The sequence below is a fragment of the Pleurodeles waltl genome, chromosome 6, assembly GCF_031143425.1.
Source record: "Pleurodeles waltl isolate 20211129_DDA chromosome 6, aPleWal1.hap1.20221129, whole genome shotgun sequence".
NCBI lineage: Eukaryota > Metazoa > Chordata > Amphibia > Caudata > Salamandridae > Pleurodeles > Pleurodeles waltl.
The window spans coordinates 705,128,994-705,149,208 of NC_090445.1; the positions used below are offsets into that span (position 1 = coordinate 705,128,994).

General features: G+C 41.0%; 1 protein-coding gene across 6 annotated transcripts in view; it reads right to left on the reverse strand.

Annotated features, from left to right (window-relative positions):
* Positions 1 to 690: 690 nt before the first annotated feature.
* Positions 691 to 20,215, reverse strand: part of LOC138300185 (deleted in malignant brain tumors 1 protein-like) — a 499,499-nt gene continuing 479,974 nt past the window's right edge. For all 6 annotated transcript variants that reach the window (XM_069239172.1, XM_069239171.1, XM_069239174.1 and 3 more), the window contains 4 exons: positions 11,719 to 11,936; positions 7,073 to 7,248; positions 5,019 to 5,407; positions 691 to 1,106 (listed from right to left, as the gene is read on the reverse strand). In XM_069239172.1, the coding sequence (XP_069095273.1) occupies positions 857 to 1,106; positions 5,019 to 5,407; positions 7,073 to 7,248; positions 11,719 to 11,936 (1,033 nt within the window). In that variant the 3' untranslated portion in view covers positions 691 to 856. The remainder of the gene's footprint in view (positions 1,107 to 5,018; positions 5,408 to 7,072; positions 7,249 to 11,718; positions 11,937 to 20,215) is intronic.

The following is a 20,215-nucleotide window of genomic DNA, read 5'->3' on the forward strand; positions in this document are numbered from 1 at the left end:
CATTACAGTTTTTTGTTCACATGCAGGTATTTTGTGTCAATGCTGCCTCCCTTACACTTTCCCCACTTGTCAACATCAATGTCTTACCTACCTATTTATTATTTATCGTATGTCATTTGCTAACTCCACCACTTTAACTTTCAATCATTGCTGCTTTGATCATGTATCCTATTGAAAGTGATACAGCTCTATTCTAAATAAGGCTTTGTATTGATGATGCTGAATCGTCTCTGCATACAAATAATAACTATTACAAATTAAATAAAAAAAACAAAGTGTGTGGACACTCCCGAAGTGGCTAAATCATGACACAGGATATTTGCCACCTCTATCAATTTCATAAGGAATTGTTGTGTATCGCCTTCCTAATGACTCAAATATGTCTGAAAGTCCAGTGATTACCCTGAATTGATCTTTTTGCTCAGGCCCCTCAGCTCTGTGTGGAAGCTATAATGGTTCAAGGTCACACAAATGTATTAGCCTGCAGACATTGGATCGGGAAATGTTGAACTTCTTTTTCAGGTATGTGGCGCTGCATCTAAGTTTCATATATCTGACCATATGTCTCTAGCAAGACACATCTCCAGAGTTAAAAATTCAGAGTTGAATATTATTAATGATTTTTTAACACTGTTCAATCACAAACAATATCAATAAATAAACCAATGAATAATAGTCAAAAAATGTAGATTATGTATTGCTTATTTTATTAATCAATTTAATGACATCAAATCGTTCAATCACTTTAAAATATACTGTGGCGTAGGTATCAATCACAAAACACATTCTTCTAAAAGTCCCTAAAATGTGTGAACTAAGTATATTCGCTATTTTCGATCTTTTTGTAGTGATTGTTTTAGTTTTTGAGTTGAATTGGTCCAACAATGACATTTTCTTCTTGATTGTTCTCTTCTGGAGACCTCTTGTGTCTTGCAAGACAACCCCGGCGGCAACGAGATGAGTAATCGCTCACACGGCAAACCACCATTTTACACTGCAGGTAAATCAAGGGATGTCTGCTCAAAAACTTGAAGGCACGGAAGGCAAATCGAGACTTGTTCCTGTAGGGAGAGTAGATGCTGTGGTAGGTAGGATCTCTAACACACCTGAAGAAAGAAAAATAAAATTATTGACTCCTGCATCTTACAAATCTGTGTCCTTTTATTTAATTCCAGGTGCTATTCCAAAAACAAGTGCAAAAATATAAAAGTATATTAATGATACTGATGTAATTGCCAACGGTCAGAACTTGACTCCAGACTCATCTTAAACAAACATTTAAGGGGAAAAAGACAACTGTGGAGGATATGAGGTAAACTATATTTTATCAAAGATATTTATTATGTTCTTATAAGACTGAATTTTGCATCTCTTTAAAAAATATGTTGTTAATCATTATGTTATGTAAAGCAGAAACCACTGATTTGTGGTGTTCCCACTTTTTTGCAAATGCGAACCGCAAAGTGTATAAAGTTGCTTTGAATAATAGTTATTTTAATGTGCAAATAAAACATTAGTTAAGCAGTATTATACAAGGGGGAGGGCACTCCCAATTAGTTATGGGCAAGGAAGGGTCAAAGGGCCAAAGGCGAAGCAGAGTGGCATATTCCAGCACAATCAATGGCTACCTAGACGTGTCCACCCCTTTCGATATTATGACATTTGTTAATCTGACCCTTAAAATTTAGGATGAAACTGACAAATTGACGTGTTAGATGTGTGTTTTTATTTTTTATTACATTGAAAGGCAATTGATTGAAACATCTTAAAATAAGTAACACTGGAAATTAGGCAGAATGTGAGATACCGCCTTTAAAACATCTATTTTAAAACACAGTGAAAACTGTCATGAACTACAGAATATGTACTGATCTGGAACACTCTAAACTAATAATGCAAACACATAGATATGAATGTTTTGGGGTTTTTATTTCTGGAACCTTTAGCAGCTAACATGGGACCATTTTCATGTACATATCCACCCTGCTGCACAGGAAAAGAAATGCTTCAAAAGCGCTTTTCAGTAGTATGTCTCCAACTTCAGGCAATTTAGAGCAAGAAGGAAAAGTTTTATGTGTGTTGATGCTGTAATAAGGCTTGTCTAAGCTACTACTTTTGAATCTCCTAGGTAGGTATCGACCCACTAGGAGCCAAGCAAAATGCAGCATTCTGGTACACAGCTATCTGTTTTGTAATTGTAAATGTAGCACTCATTCAGTTTCTTACAGTGTAATTTCTACCAACTCTGGCCACTTGATTTAATATTGGGTAGATTCTTAGGGGTTAAAGAAGCTATTTTCCCACTTCCAACAGCAGTTGCCTTTGCCCTCATAAGTATTCATTAGCTTGAAATATTTTTTTATTGTGGGTAAAACATAATTAGTGGATCCTATTTATTTCTATTGGGAATCAGGAGTTCGCTCAGCCTTCTGGCTTGCAGGCCTGTGCCCTCGTCACCTAGTGACTTTTAACCTACTTAGCCTGCTCTGTTTTAGCGTATTTATTTAATTATATCTTCCAAGATGGCTGAGATATTTATAGTTAGGTAGATGTTGTCATTTCATGTTATCAGTGCCACTCTTGAAGGCATCACTATCAGTGTCAAAGACAAGTGATATACATAGGTATTCACATCATGTTCCTTTCCCACTTACGTGTGCCTATAACATAATGTACTTTTGGAGGGAATTGTTTATATAATTGCTGCCCCAAGCATGCCTTCTTATCTATTGTTTGTTAACATACATGCGTCAGGGGTCCTACAAAATCTGTATAAATACATCTCACGCAGACAAAGTGATCAGAGAGATTCCTACCAGATGCCATCAAGGCTATCTATGCTACACATCGCGTTGATGCAGACTCAGCCTTTGTGTCCCCATGGAGTCTGATCTAAAGACCTCATTCCAAGGTAACAATGTTGGAGGGTGCTTCTAATGGACATGGTACTGGCAGATTAGGTTTAACACATGCTCTCTTTAGGTTACAGATTAGGTTCCCCATGCTAGGGCTTTAGGGATATTTTACATTCCATGTTTATTGCAAGATGGTAGGGGGTCTTTGTATTCACGACTCTCATTTTTACAATTCTGATTCTTGCATTGTTCATTATCTAATCATTACAGCTCATGCATCTTACAATAGATTGCAGTCTTGTTAATGAAACCTATTGACACTGTGTATGAATGAGGCTTATTCCTCATATGAGAAAAGGAGAAAAGGATAATCTCCGTTTAACCACGACTCCCCTGAGATGTCGCACTCTTGAGTCCATGCATAAAGGCTGCCAGAAATCACCTTTTACTGTTTGGGTTTTTGATGAGGTACTGCTTGTGAGCCGGTAGGGTTGGGCCGACAGTTGCAACTTGTTGTAGGCTTGGCCTAGTTGTTTACAAACAAAAGTGCTTTCATCCCTAAACCAGCAGTCTTGCCAAACGCAAGAGTCCAACTACGACAAAAAGGAAACTGTAAAATACACTTAGAAATATGTATATGCTATTTATGAACATGTTGCTATGTATACTTTATAAACAACTATGGGTTAATTATTTAACACATATTTCTAAATAAGTAACATTGTAAATAAGACAGAAAAACGTGGCTACTATTTTAAAACATAATCAAAACTGCCACGGGCCACACATTGTTTGCAGACTTTTACACTTTAAATATATAATTCAATAATGGAAAATAATGTTTTTGGGGATTCATTTTAGGATTTTGTGGGAGGAGACATAGAAACATTTTCAGGTATGTATTCACCTTTTTGCACAGGAACATAGCTGATTTGAAAGATAATATTAATACTAACAAAAATAAAAATAATTGTATTATGATGGTTATTATTATTGTTGTTGTTATTAGTATGTTGTGGCAAGTAATTACATTATTGAATGAGCACTGGTGATTCCGAACTGTTCCCAGTTATTTTAAATGAGGAAAGTGTGGAGATTCAAGGACTTCTGCTTTGGTGAGAATTCACAGGAAGACCTGCAGTTCTTTAGTAGTTCTAGAGAACTATGGGTTTAGCACACGTCAGACAGGCAAGAAAAGAAATGTGTTGCCCCCTAGACCTCCCAAAAGCAAGTGACTTGAGTCACTTTCAAGTAAAAGAAATGGCAGTAGGCATGGGTAGTAGAAATCTGAGGTAAAGATCAGCTGACTTAATTAAAGGCTATTCAGTTCATAGTAAGGAATATGATTTGAACTGGAGCACTGATAACTCAGTCAATGACTCACGATGTCACTGTAACAAAAACTGCTGCAGTGGCTTCACTTACTAATACTTCAGCCGTTGCACTGTTGCACGTATATCTAATGTCTGCACATAATAGTGCTGTAAACATTCAAATGTGTTTAGAGAAGCAGCCTATTCTTCTGTTGTACATGGCTTGTGGGGTTCCGATAAGAGGCGCGTGGAGGAGTATTCGCTGCAGTCGAGAATATAGCTAAAAAATTCGGCTTCAATGTTTTAGCTGCATCTTATACCGAAAGCCTTCTCGACAGCACAACATCCTCTGGACTGAAATCACGTGTCTGAAGGTAAACTCTGGAGTGTTAATGTTTTCCTTGTATAGAGGCATGGTACTTTTTCAGCCACAGTCTGCTGTGCAGTTTTATATTGTATCGTCTGTAGTTGGAATAAAGCATTTTTGGGAAGATCAGCTGAAAGACAATTTACAACGAAAAAGCCTGAGATTAAAAATGTATAGTTATGAGATGTAATGAAGCTTGGGGCTCAGTTCCGAGTTGTTTTTACGTACGGCGCGTCTATCCAAATTATGAGAGGAAGAGGACTGAGTCAAAACAGATAGTGAATATCTTTATCCATCAACTGATTTTATAGAAGGCGAGGAGTTATCGAAGTGGCTCAGGAAAATCTGTTTACTACATAGGAAATAACAGGTTGTTATTTTTTGCTTTGCCTTACGGATGGTAGCGGAAGAATCACTGAGAAAAGTGGGTGACTTGGATGTTGTGTGTAACGAATGTAAAATGGTGGATCAATGCACACTTACCCACTCCGGATTAAATCATAGGTCTGGGAGGTGAAGTCCAAGTGATCTGGAGAGGCCACACATGTGTCTAGGAACACCTCCAGGTCTGGGTCAGAGCTATGAAGAGACACCTGAAGGTATAACTCCTGGTTCAAGCTGACGCGGTATGGTGAGTCGTAGATGGGGTACTGGAAGGAGTGTGAGCTGAAGAAGGAAATGCTCATGTCATATCGCCCATACTGCAGCTTGTTGATCTCAATTGTGTCATTTGCCAAGTATATGACTTCTACCAGTGAGTCCTGGTTCATGCGGCAGCGCAGGGTCACGTATAGCTTCTTCTGGCGAGTGATGAACGTAGCAGGTGGGTGTGCACGGATGGTGTTGGAGTAAATAATAGTGTTTGTGTCCACCTATAAAATATCATATTGCGTTAGTACTCTCCTCAGATTCACTTTGGAAAAGCAAATGACTGAAGGTAATGAAATATCCAAATATTTTAGCCTATCAAGGTTTCATGTGGACATTTAGGTTGGAAATTCACCTATAAGGACCTAATATGGACTTTTCTAGTCCCATAAAGTAGCTTTAAAAACATGGAGCTTCGCTGAAAAGTTAGATTTTTGCCAATGCACAGCAAATATATATTTCATAATGTTGCAATTGTGCAGACTTTAGATAACATTTCTGATCCTGCCTACAATTCAAGCAATAATTAAGTAATTTAACATTTACTGAGTTCTGAGCCTTCTAAACACCCCATCTAAGTTGAGTAGCTGAGGGGAGATGGATAAAGAAGCGCTGAACTACACTTTCATTTCAGTGATTGTATTACATTTATAAGAATGGCAATTCCCCTTGAGAAAAACTGCTCTGCTGTCGAACAGCGCTACAGTGATTTTCAAAGGAGCACTACGAAACCCAGTATTCCTCAATAGGATCAAACAAAATGTTTTCCATTTATCTTCCTGTGTAGGTTATTTACAAATGCTGAAGCTGGACAATTGATATTGTTGAATTTATACCACAGTTGACTAGATTGTGGGGGTCACAGGTTAGACAGCAGGGGTTGTATTACCCACAGTCTGCACTTTTTCTGTTTGCACTGCGGCACACCTTTCAGAAGGTGCTCCAGGCACAAACAGGGAAAGCTATTCCTATCATTGTGAATGTGCTGCCCTCAGGGCAGCTGCGAAACTCGAGCATTGCATTCAAGTGGAATAAGGAGTGTCTGAACTTCCAAGAGGAGAGAAAGATCCAGGGCTTGACTAGGAACCCAAAGCAGCCCTGCCAGTTTTGTTGGACCAGCCCCTGGGTCAGGGGTGGGGGTTACAAACAAACGCAAAGTACTGCTGCTTTTGTTACAGTGGGACAATACTGCAGCAGCTCTACAAAACCAGCCTACAGTCACATAACTGACCCCAACCACTGCAAAACTGGCCCCCGCCCTTCCAGCCTCCTGGGAAAAGGCCAGATGCCCATTACAGCCAGTCCGGTCCTCGAAAGATATCTTTCCAGACCGGTGCAGTGAGTGACTGCACTCACCTGCAAGAGCGTTTGGGGTCCATAGGACCTCTTGTCTCCCTCCTGAGGAATGTCCTCAAGGGGTGCACTGTTAGTGCACCTCCTGATGGCTTCTTTGATTTTTCACCCTCATCCATAATGTGGCACAGGCGAAGAGATGCTTTCATTTGCATGGGGCCACATCCCCTAGCAAATGCGGGAACTCCCCCTCAGCAAGGCACCGCCACAACTTTTTCACCACCACTATCTGTATTACCAAAGGGGCAGCACAAATGTTGGCAGCCCCTTCTATAATTAAGTGCCCTGGGGGAGCACAAAGTGGGTGCACACAGCTGTTGTGCCTCCAGGAGCAGTTTGTGTAATAGAGCCCAGGGAGTGTCACATACTAGTAGTGGGCCACATTACTGATTTAATTACTACTCTTCCAGCAATACCATCTAAGTGCACTCCAAAATTAGGCAATATTGGAATTATGCATTAACATTAACATTAACACAAGGACAGAATGGAAAAAAAGTCACTAGTTGTATCACAGAAAGAGCTCCCAGTCTCACCTCTTTCACTGTACCACAGCTGTTGTGAGGAATGTTGAATGTGACAGCAGATGAAGATGTTTGGGGACGACAGCTGTTAATATTCAAAGACAAATCGGATCCGGTGTACCCCAGGGACTGGAGGTAAGATCTGGAAATCACTGCTTGCATGGAGTCTGCTGAGCAGAACAGTGCAACTAGGAGCAAAGAATACATATCTTTAGACCTCAAAAGAGCAGACATTCAGTTTAGTATCATAGCCAACGCGGAGTATCTGCGGCTGGATTCTCAAAAGAATTTGCATTCGTAAAGTCAGTGCAAGCCAGAAATTACAATGCATACAATTGCTGCGCAATTCGTAACTACAATTACAAAGCAAACAATATGACCCATGCGAAATGCAAGGGAAAGGCAAAGGGGTATATCTTCCTCCCTTAAGTTTCACAGATGTATGACATATCTTCTTGTGAATGGTTATGCAGTCAAAGAGCAAGGAAAGGTTAGAGTGCGCCATGGACAGGTGTTAACTACTCACAAAGTTAAGCTGTCAGAATGTGACACCTGACACACTGCCTGTGCAGGCTGGAGGTATGCGAAGGACATATACGGATCCCACAGACCTTTGCATCCCACCTTCGCATCTGACCACAGTATGCCACTTGCAGCATTGTGACTCTTGCTCCTTAAAAAGGAATGTGTTCACAATGCTGTAGTATTGAGATTCTAAATGCTGGGATGGAGGTTTGCTGCCCTGTGCAGGCCTTCATCCCAGCATACACAACTTTCCCCTTGGAGTCTCAACGCAATTCTGCCCTCATACATTTTTATGAGGTGTGAGGTTTGGGACTCTTAGTGAACATTCCCTTTGCCTTGTTAATGCTTATAACATCTCGCCGATTACAGCGGTAGAGTCTGACTGCAACATAATGCATCAATTGTGATGCAAAAAGGCTTTTTTGAGAATCAGGCTTAATGGAAATGGCACCACACATCAATGGAGTACATACAATTGAGGTTGCTCATAAACAGATCCCATACCCAGGGTGCAACTTTGCCATACTGTCACCATGTGTTTTTACATATCTGGTACTGTTTGAGAAGACGCGCCTAATCACTTGACCCCCAAACTGAAGATTGCAGTTTTAGGGCTATGTTTTAGGTAAGCCACCAGGTGAGGGATAAACAATTGATCTCCCCATCGTCAGTCTTAAGGGGGTAGTCTCTCTTGATCCTCACTTCTGCGTGGCTACTGGTTAGTGACACCATAATCCTTAGTGGTGCTTAGCTCCCTGCCAGTTGCCTTTGTAATGTAAGTCCAGATACTTGGGGTAGATAGGGACCAGTTCATGTTTTTTGTATTAAATCTAACATTCAGATATATTATGCACAATCATCACTTCCATAAGCCTTAGGGAAAATAGATCAAGTGAACTGGTTGCACAAGCATTCCTTGAGTGCTCTAGTTCACTAGCTGAATTTCCTTCACAATAATACACCTCCTGCAGAGAACATTCAGAGGATTCTACTCTGATTTAAGAGTTTGTTCAAGACATCAAGGGATGTTCAATGTTCTTAAACTAAATGTGACCAGGAATATTAAACCGACTACACCACATGGGTTTGTATAAGACTCCTTAAAATATTCCTTTCTTCCTACTATGTTCTCCATTTTAGCTTGTCTGGAGGGAATCCATAGACTTTCTCACCAGAAAATTGGCTACAGGATTTGCCAAACTCCTATCTGCAGAGGAAAAGACTGGTCCATCTTGACTGAATGGTCCTTTGAAATTATAAGGATGCATTTGACACTGACTGGAAGTGAACATCTTCCAACCTGCCCAGGTGTGGGAATATAATGTACTTGTACCATGTAGCTCTTTGAATGTTGTTTGTACTCTGTGTTGCCCTTTTTTTAAATGTGAAATCCAGACAACGAAGCTAACATGCTGTCCATTTCCCCCGGGTGAGACTAAGCCTAACAGCCCTCTTGAATCTCTGCTGGTCTGCACTGTTGCTGACTGTGCCCCTCCTGGAATCCCACGAAATAGACCAAGGAGCCCTAAGACACAGAAGCAGCTTTACTCCTCACCATGACAGTAAGCTAAGTAGCTGAACATTCAACCAGGGCTCGTAAATACCTACAGGGAACCCTCATATCATCACCAAAAATAGAGGGAGCCTGCTTGACAGATCAACTTTTAAAAGTGCAGGTATGACAGTAGTGATTTGTAGTCATACCTTTTGATTCACTGACTTTTGTTACTTTTCAAACAATTTCTTTGTTCCTCACAGGCCCTTCAGTATGCAGTGTTCCAGCATTTGCTTGGCTAGCATGCCAACTTTGTCCAAAGAACCTTGTGATCTGTGCTGAATGTGTGTGGATTTGGTATCAGTGCCCATGTGTTACGCTGACACTCTGATGAGGTATAACTCCTCGGTTTCCACAAAGCTGACACACAAAGTCCAAACACTGCTTCATTACTAACAGTTTCCCTCGTCATTTAGGGCCTGATTTATAGTATTTTATCACCGCATTTGCATCATATTTTGACGCAAAAGCAGCGCAATCTTGCAAAATTCAGTTATATTTTGTAAGTTTGCGCCACTTTTGCATCAAAAAATTACACAAATGAGACGTTAAAAAAGTATAAATCAGGCCCTTGGTGGCAGCTGTGTTTTGCTTTTTTTATGGTGCGTCAGATGTTTGTAATCCTTTATAGTCATGAACCTTAAATACAAATTAACCTGTTTTGGCAGGAAGAGTGCAACCATCGTTTTAAGCTACTATGTCCATTTAAAGGTCTGCAAATACGAACTGTTAGAAAAGCCTGTACTTCCCTGTCTGTACTGCATCGGATTGGTAAATTGTCTTCCATCGTGGACGTGTTTTGGGCTTGGAGGATATTAGAAATTCATGAACAATTTAACCGCATGAACACTGTATTGTGCTTATCCATGAGCTATTGTGTAGTGTGTGTTAACATTGTGCACTGGTTTCCACACAAGGTTATCATCTTCAATGTCACATTACAGGTTTGAACTGTGGTTGCTGTATGACATCTAGCATAGTGATTTCTGTCATCTTCAAAGTATTTTCACTAATATGTGTACTACATATCACACTATGCTGGGACTTGCCTCAAAGAGTATCAAGGAGGCTCAGTCCAGACCCACTTTTTGTTGAGGACTTAATATTTGAGTGGTGGTTGCTAAGGACTGCCAAGCCTATTAGTGTTGGTGAGCTAATGCCAAAGAGGCCAGATGTCAAGTGTGAATCTGTCAAATCTAGCAAAGCACGCAAATGCACGTCTTTTCAAAGAAAGTCCAGGAGGGCTCGTCCAGTAATCAATGATTCAGGCAGGGTGGTGAGGCAGTGAAAGGCCTGAAAGTCCTATATTAAAGGTAGAAACAAGCCCTATATAATGCCTGAGACTACTTTGAAAGCAGTGCCAAGGGTCAGGCACTTTACGTATTTATAGAATCTTGCAGGGGCCAAGACTCCATTTTTGCAAGACACAATATGATTCATGTCTCCTTAAGCTTCTTATGTTAGCCTAAGAGTGATGGGGGTTCTTGCCCCTTCCTGATGTAACCAGATGGGGGGCCTTCTTCAATGCCACAGAGAGGGTGGCCCGGCTGAGTCTCTCTTCTTCACTGATGATCAATATTCAACTTTCCACTATGTGCTGGAAATACTAGTACTGAGGAGCAATTTGTGTGCAGCCTACATGAAACATATAGCATGGCATAACATAACAACATAAGCTGTTGCATCCCGGCTTGCACCATAACAATTGCTAATGTTATTGTTTTAGTATTCACTATTGTAGCACAAATCCCTGATTTGTTGTTTTTCTGATTGTGTGAACTAGGACAGATAGGAATGTTGTGATTCAGAAGTTGATCACGAAAACCCTTCTGCTTCTGGAGGGGCAGGTTACCTAGAAATAAAGACAATTTATCTTCATTCAGTGCTGTCACCTAGACAGTAAAGTCAGAAAACCTCAGTTCACTTTGCACATAATAGGATAAATAAGAATCCTTGCTAGACATTATATTGTTATGTGTACGACACTCATGCTTAACAGAAGACATGGGCCTGATTACAGCCTTGGTGGATCGGATAACCCACCCTCTGTTTTACAAGTTCAATAGGATATAATGGAACTTGTAATACGGCGGACGGGATATCCGTCATGTTTGTGACAGAGTATCCCATCCTCCAAAGTCGTAAGTAGGCCCATAGTCCTTGAAGAACCATGTCTCCTTTGTCAGTGATTTATGATCACAAATTGCAACCCTGAATTCAATGGCGAGATATTAGCGAGGAAGTATAATTGCAGTGAATACTTTTGAATATTTATGGACACAGTCAATTACATCTACATGTTATTTAGTAGTAGTTGATAGCCCTGTTCGCAGACTCAAAAAAAGCAGGCTCAAGAACAGCTTTTCCAGCACTCAAGTAGGAGAACAAGTCATCTATTCAGCTAGGCATTATGTTTAAAAGTATTATTACAAGTCTAAATATATGTGCATAAAATTGCCTTTCGTGGAGAGACATGATCCACTCAAAGTTGTTAAAACCTTTTCTACAGGGTACACTGCCCCTCTATCGGGTACTGCCTCATTTTCTGTAGTCATAAATTCAATTTCTGAGAACTTACCGGTCTCATTATATTCTGGTTCAATGGCAGAATAGAAGCCACGGAATCCTGAGTAGGTGGTGCTGCCATCGCTTGAGAACAAGACAGTCATGCTATTTGATGAAGAGGTGAAGCTGTATGATGAACTCAAACAAATCCTTTTGAGCAAAGGAGATGTGTAGAGCGGTCCATCGTAGACTTCGATGTAATCATAAACACAGTTATTGGATGGCTCAAGTCTAGGACAGGAAAATACTACAGATTATTTCACATAAATGTAGACTTTGTATATTTTGTTCTCAGTTGGACCACAGACACCCAATTCTCTCTACATTTTAAATACAAATGACAGAATTTAACACTCCTTGATTGGGTCTCAGACTCTCCCAAGTGACTAAAAGACTGGGAGGGTAATGGTGACTGCAAACTGACTGCTAAAATAAATGTTGCAGTTGAGGTACGAATTGATGAACTAGGGAGATGGAAGGTCTTTGAAAAATTAATGATTATACTAGGTGTAATTGGTCTATCTTCAGGGTGGGCACTGAACATGAGTATGGTAGAATGGACTTAGGCCTATGAAAGACTGAAAACTTTAAAAAGGATGAATAGGGCTATAAGAAGCATGGTCGTGGAACAGAATGGAGATAGTACTGACCATGGCTAAATCAGAAGATGGGTAGGACTGAGATTTGAATAATGCAACAATGTCTTAAGATAATAGGTCTGAAAGAGGGTGAAAACGTACCTGGATATCTAATTTGAAAGGAACATGGTCCTTTGGGTGAGTGGAGAATATGCTTTCAAGGCAGCATGAAGGTTGGCATGAAAAGAGATAAACTGTGATTAGCTAAGACAAACATGCATTTATGATATGTAATGCTACGCATCCCATTTTCCTTACCACCAGATGTTTCTGTATGTTTGGACCCTCTATTTGCCCCTAAACTAAGGATGAAAGCCTAATATTTATGTGTTTTTTCACTAATGTGTATAATTGCTTTATGAATGGAGGAGCTGTTACTAAATAATGCTGAACACCTTTGAGGAGTGTCCAACCCCCTCAGTGCTATAATACTGATACTTGTGTTCCTGCTGGGCTGGTGTTTGCTTCTACTACTGGTCCGACAGTCCCTCCCCCCGCATTTCCTCAACAAAGTCACCTGCTTCAGGAGACCTGGAAGTGTCTTGTGTAAGACTGTTGGCACAATTTAGAGTTCAACAAAAATCTGGTATTGTGCACTAACATTGTGGGGTTGGACCATTCCTACTGGAGCAGAGTCAAGTCTGATTCCCTTATAGCTGGGTCCAAACTGAAGTGGCATGGGTGTGCAAAATAAATATGGACTGTGATATGGGCGAGTGATTACCAGTGGCTCAGAAAATTCAATCCTTCCATTCATCGATTTTTGTGTACTTAAGTGTGATGCCATAAGTGGGGTATGTATACCCAGATGTTGGTCCTTTGAACACTGTGCCACTTACCCCAAGCTACAATTGACTGATGAGATCTAATAATGGTGAGACCTGTCTTGCTTGGCTTATACTCTAGCTAAGGGAGGACATGGCCTGGCAGTTCAGGCTGGACTGTTCCTACTGGAGCAAGTTCAAGAATTTGCACATGGTTGAGTCCCAGCAGAGGTGGCATAGTGTGGAAATTAATGACAGACTAGGATGCGGCCATAAGGGATTTAACTGTGGTTGAGATTAATTCAAGCATTACAACCATCACTTTTTTGTATACTATAATGGAATTCCAGGTTGCTCTAACTCAGCTCTTTGAGAGTTTTCAGTGCAGTGTTGTCTCTGCTCCAAAGAGCACAGCATTGGGAGGGGAGGTGAAAGCACAAAGGATGGTGGGGGAAGGTGGCAGGAGGCCAGGATTTTTTTTTGCATTTTTAGAGGATATGTGATGCATGACTCCCACATTATTCCTCTTCCCTGGATGGCTGTTGAAATCAGTAGCAAACGATTTTGGTGGCCAAGCCTAACATATATGTGGATGAAAAGTGAATAACAGACGTTTTTGACATCCGGGTCTCAGTGATGTAATGGAAAATTCAAGCTTCACACTCATTATCCATTTGATGATACTCAGGGGCCCTCAGTGGAAAACATCTGCATTATTCACTCTTACACATCTATAAATCTGTATTTATTACAGCGAGGCACAAAGTGAAGCACTAACAGCAGAACTGACATGCAAAAGTATAACACAATCATAGAAGTCCATCAATAACAATGCAGATTAAAGCAAGAAATGCACTTGTGATTTACCAATAAATTATAGCCCGAACAATGTAGCCGATATAGATTGGCAATTTACTGTGCTTCATAATGTACAAACATACACATTCCATTCTTACTCAATCACTTTCTATCTCATAGAATATTTTGTGTTACATGACATCTAAGCGTACCAGCTCTGGAGTCACTTCTAACTATCTGAAGCTTTGTAAAACGCATCTGTTAATATCAACATACTATTATACCATTACTACTACTACTACTCTTTTCAAAATGAATTTATACGGAATACTAATCCTTGTTTGATAATTTCACAATAACTTAAATCATTTTGCTGTGAGGCTGCACCAACCAACTTCTGTGATCATTTTCAATTTCATTTGACAAAATGACCTCGTAATTTCACAAACATATCTTTTAAATTTTGCATTATGAAAAACAATATGGACATTTTTAGAACATCAGTTTTGGAAAAGATCGCTCTAATGCACCCTAAAGCCTAATCTTTTCTAATTCCTTATTATTTATATTTTATGCTGTAATCATTATTTGAATCGTAGAGGATTTAGGAACTGTATGGAAAGCAATCAAGTAACCTACACAACCTACTTTAACTTTTCTAGACCAAAATAATTTTCACCAAATAGTACATGTCCTAGGCTGCTAAGACTTTTACTCATTTAACCCAAGCACCAATTTGATGGCGAAACTAAATAATAAAGAGTACACAAGCTCCCTCTTTCCAACTTCCTGCCTCCAATGGGGCACTAATGCCCCATACTTGAGTGTGAGTATTGAGTGACAAGTGCAGACCACACCAATTTACCTCACACCCTGTTTAAATCTAAGGGGCATAGTTAATAATAGCATACACAACATAGGGCAGCAATGCAAGTTGCTGCGCTGTGTCGCAAGGACAGGAGAGAGGTGAACAGTGCCATATTTACAAAGCTATGGCAGCTCAGCTCTCTCTATGCACTGGTGCACTTGCACTAACATATTCATTCTTGATCTATGGTACACGGGTGCCTGCATTAGAGGAAGGATTGTTTTTGTGCAGGAAGGAATTACTTCCTTGCACAAAAACAATTTGTGGAGGCATATACCTCTTTCTATGTGTACAGCAATTACGGAAAGAGAAAGTGACAAGGAGAAATGAAGATATTTCTTTATAATTGTTCTGCCTCTGTTGGTAGGGCAGTCATTTCGCACAAAACCAGGTTTACAAGCCTTTGTAAATCTGGGTTTTCTTCAAAATACATGGATGGATGCACAGACACACTCATACTTCTCTCATGCAATGCCTATCTAACACTAAGTAAGACTATGTCCTATGTTGCATTACTTTGCATCCACTAAGCCAAGCAAAGTCACACAAATTGACTTTGTGTGACGTATTAAATGCCAAAAAAATGACATTGCTAGTGGGAGAGCGCAGCTTATATACTTAGAAATTAATATAAAATATTTATGAACTAATGTATAATAATGCTGCATAGAAAATGTATTAATGTATTTTGCTTAACGTGCGCTTGAATTGTGCCCACGGGGAGTGGCCGCCAATATATACAATGACTAATGAAACTGATCAATAATGATGAAATGTTATGTTAAAGTATGATTTTGCACTAATATAAAAGGTTATATGTTAAAGTTTTGCTAATAAATCATTAGGCCTTAGTTAGCATGAGTCGAGGCCTAGCTGCCCGGTTTCATATTAGATGTGTTTTTCTAACGTACAGTGTGCTGACTTGCTGAAGGACATGAACTCGTATTTTTCCAAAGCTAGAAGAGGAATGTAATTGTAGTAGATCCGTTCTCATTAAATTCGACTTGCTTAGTGAAACATTCTTGCTGAATGCAACAGTGTAGACTAGTCGCAGGTACAAGGTCGTCTGAACCGGTACAGACAATGGAACCACTGACTGAAGATGCAAAGAGGACCACAAGAGTATGAAATCATACCGGACATTCTACCTGCTGGAGACGTCAATCATAAGGACCAATAAACTACGTGAGAACTGTTATGGGGTGACAATTTTAATGAAGTAATTGAAACCCTATTGGAGGGAGATAGTGGGGTGCCAGCCGCAACCAATTAAAATTTAGGGGACTATACAACAGAAAAGGGATAAAAACCCTTGACACAAGGAAGTAAATTAGACTAGGAGACTAGGGATAGGAGAGAGGGAAAATGCCATTTGCAAACTCTGCTTTGACCCAGACACTTTGGGCCGTATTTATACTCCGTTTGCGCCGAATTTGCGTCGTTTTTTTCGACGCAAATTCGACGCTAAACTAACGCCAACTAACGCCATATTTATACTATGGCGTTAGAGGCGTCTAGCGCCAAAGTTCCCGGAATGTGCCTCATTTTTTAGCGTGAACCCCTTCCTTGCGTTAATGATATGCAAGGGAGGCGTTCCCGTCTAAAAAATGACTCCCAGGCCTTTACGTGGTATTTATACTCCCGGGCAAAAGAGACGCCCGGGAGTGGGCGTGGCTAAAAACGGTGCATTTGCGCCGCTTTTTAACGCCTGGGTCAGGCATGGCGTTAAGGGACAAGTGGGCTCAAAATGAGCCCAGAGTGCCCTCCCCTGCCCCCAGGGACCCCCCCTGCCACCCTTGCCCACCACAGGAGGACAGCCAAGGACGGAGGGACCCACCCCAGGGACATTCAGGTAAGTTCAGGTAAGTATTTTTTTTTTTTTTTTTGTGGCATAGGGGGGCCTGATTTGTGCCCCCCTACATGCCACTATGCCCAATGACCATGCCCAGGGGACAGAAGTCCCCTGGGCATGGCCATTGGGCAAGGGGGCATGACTCCTATCTTTACAATGATAGGAGTCATGTTGATGGGGGATGGGCGTCGAAAATAAATGGCGCAAGTCGGGTTACGATGATTTTTTCGACGTAACCTGACTTGCCCCATTTTAAGACGCCCATGCGCCATTTCCCCCCTACGCCGGCGCTGCCTGGTGTACGTGGTTTTTCTCGCGCACACCAGGCAGCGCCGGTCTGCTTGCGCCGGCTAACGCCATTCAATAAATACGGCGCCCGCATGGCGCTTCAGAATGGCGTTAGCCGGCGCAAAACTTTTTGACGCTAAACTGCGTTAGCGCAGTTTAGCGTCAAAAAGTATAAATATGGGCCTTTGTCACTCTGCATAGAGACTTTGCTGTTTGGTTCTTCAAATCAACTTTGTCCTGACCCTGCCCGTTTGTACTTTACCTCCTTATGAGGGGAGTACCTTTTACCCTACCCTACTGAACTTTGCTGAATTCCTGGCTGATGGTGAATCAACTGATGTCCTGAGGATGAAGACTGAATCTGTCTGCTGACCTAATACGGAGGGTAACTATATGACAATGAAATTGTAATTGTCTGTTTGCTTTTCCTTTCTAGGTACCAACTGCTTCTTTTGACAGAGACCATAGTTAGATGTTTTCTAAATTGGTGTTGCTAAATAGTTTTGCATGAAGCCCAACATGCCAATGCTAATTCGAGGTTAGATGAGGGGTACACTAAACAGACGCAAATAGACAAATGACTGAATCTATGCTTTGTTGAATAATGTGATAATGACACTCTGCTAAGGATAACCTATGTTGACGTCGTGCTATATCCTAATATTCGTGATTCTTGCCTTGATGAAATCTTATCAGAGTTGCCATATTGTGACTATGCTAATGTGTTTCTTGGATTTGAGACTAATAAACTTACTAGTTGAATTGTAATCAATAGGGAATAAACTTCATATAATAGTACTAAACTGGTGTGGTTATTCATGACTGCAAGGTCATGGTGGTTTCTGAGTTTTATTAATGTCTTTGACTAATCTGAATTGTCTTATTATGGTAAACATTGATGACGTTATTGACATATTGATTGACATGTTGATTAGTTATCTCGTCCTAAGTTGTCTTCAATCAGGGTCAAAAGATTCATTGGCCTAACGAGTGCCAGAGTGAGCAAATTAGTCATAAAGGGACGCGTTAGCAGTTCTGGTAGCAGAGCGACGGTTTAGGCCCTTTGGGGCCCTAGGACGAAGGAACATTGTTCAAAATTGTTTTTTTGAGATAATGCAAATTGGAGGTATGATGCGTTTCTAAATTCCCCATGACTTTTCCCAGAATCTTGGAGCTCGCCTAAGTGAGTTGGGTATGTTCTCGGCGTTCTAGCATGAGTGGTGTAGAATTTGCACTTGCTCAGCTTAGGCATATTGCAGGTGATTTGTGAAGTTTGTGTGGATTTAGGTCAGGTACTGTTGTTTTAGTAGGAGTGGGCGTACTTCGCAGTATGAGAGTAGGGAAGTTGGCGAACTTCATGTGAGTGTGGCGCTTTGTGCAAAAAAATTATCCACGTGGTTGTTGGTGATGTACGGACCCGTAGTGGTCTAAGACTCCGGAGTATATTGACAAGTGTAGGAGACACTTGGGTTTATGTTGTAATTTGTGTGGTTTTAATAGGTCAATCGGGTGTGGTTGACAAGTCGAGTTTGAGTCAAATTGTGTGAATGAAACCTTCGATGGAGATTTGGCAAGTTCTAAAGTGCACTAGAACAAACCATTGACAAGTCGAGAGTAGGATTTGCGGGTCGAATTCTGCTTGCTTCAAGTGAAATCTCTGTAAAGTTCTGAAGCGATTCTGTTACCCTTCCTGTAGTAAACCCGCAAATTTGGGTTTTTGTTGTTAAAGGTGCTCACAATATTCTGCATTAGTTTTGTGTGAGAAGGACAAGCTGCAAGACTTTGTCAGCTGCAGTGTGTGTGAGTGTGACGTCATTAGAGCCGCGCTGGGATAGGTCAGTTGCTGAGAGGGGTCACGCACGGATTGGCAGCCGTCCGTGAGAGGCAGTTGGTTGAGAAAGGTGGGTGAAGAGTGTTCTGGGAATTAAAGTCACTTCCTGATTAGATTCTAAAACAAAATAAAAGACGGAAAAATTAGGTTTTTCAAGGCTCTGAAGAGTGCTTTGATGGGAGATACATACATTACAGCGAGTGTGGGTGGACCTACACCGCCTGAGGGTACTCCTGCTTATATTGTAATGGAGGAGAAGGGAGTCACGCCATGTCTTTGGTTAAAACTGTGGTGCAAATTGACAGAGAAGGAGGGATGTTTGGCGTTTCCGGAACACAGAACGTTTAATGTAAGAATTTTGGAAAATTTGCTAATTATGTTAAGTATGCAAAAACCACCTCCGAGACCAGCTCAGTATGAAGCATTATCAATCTGGGATTTGATGGCCATACGACAAAGACATCAGAAATTTGAAAGGAGAATGAAAAGAGCAGAAAAGACTTTAGCTGAGGCTAGATGGAATAATGAGACCAAGATGTGGAGAAGGGGAATAGTTGACGGACTTAAAATGTTTCCGGAAATAACACAAAAAGATGAGACACAGGGAAAGAAAGCCACTTGTAAGACAGACAAGGGCTCTAGTAAGCCAAAGGAGACTCAGAGGTCTTGGGCAGACGCAGATGATTCAGACGATGAAGAGTTTCAAAATTACTTGTTACATGATCGCCCTCCACCATATGCCATAAATGATAATGTACAGAGCACTAGTGTGAGTTCTGAAGCCCCGGTACAAAATAAGGGCATCACAAGTACAGTGCAGACAAGTTATACAGTTTTGATACAGAATGGTGTCAGTGTACCCACTGCGCCAGACACACAGATACAGTTACAGCCATCACAGATTCATAGGCTTTATCCTGATGTTCCAGTATTAGAAACAACTACGAGTCTGATGGTGCCGCCTGATCCGGTATACACAAGATCAAAGTTTGTGCAGATTGAGCCAACTCCGCAATTGCTGCCCCAGCTGCAGCAACAGATGGTTCAGAGTTACACTTCAGTTGCAGGACCGCAGTCAGTAGCTACAGCACCAATGATGAATCAAGCTATGGGAGTTAATCCTCCACAGGGTTTGCGACTTGGTCAGACACCAGCTGCTATATCATTGCCAATAACTGTTGGTCCACCAGTACCACTGTATGCGTAAGGTACTCCTGGCGTATGTGATCAGGGAGTAATGACCCAAGAGGCAATAAGAGAAGGGTCCACAGGACACTTGCAGGGAGAACAGACCGTCAAAAGGTCTGGATCCTTGTTAGACTTTAGTCCGATTGGGGTTCCTTTGGAGAAAATGAGGCAAGCAGGGTTGGGAACACTAACCCCACAGGTAATGAGTACAAATACGACACAGACACCAATGGTGCAGTCTGGAAATTCTTTGTTGCAAGGCTTAACAGCGCAACAATTCAAC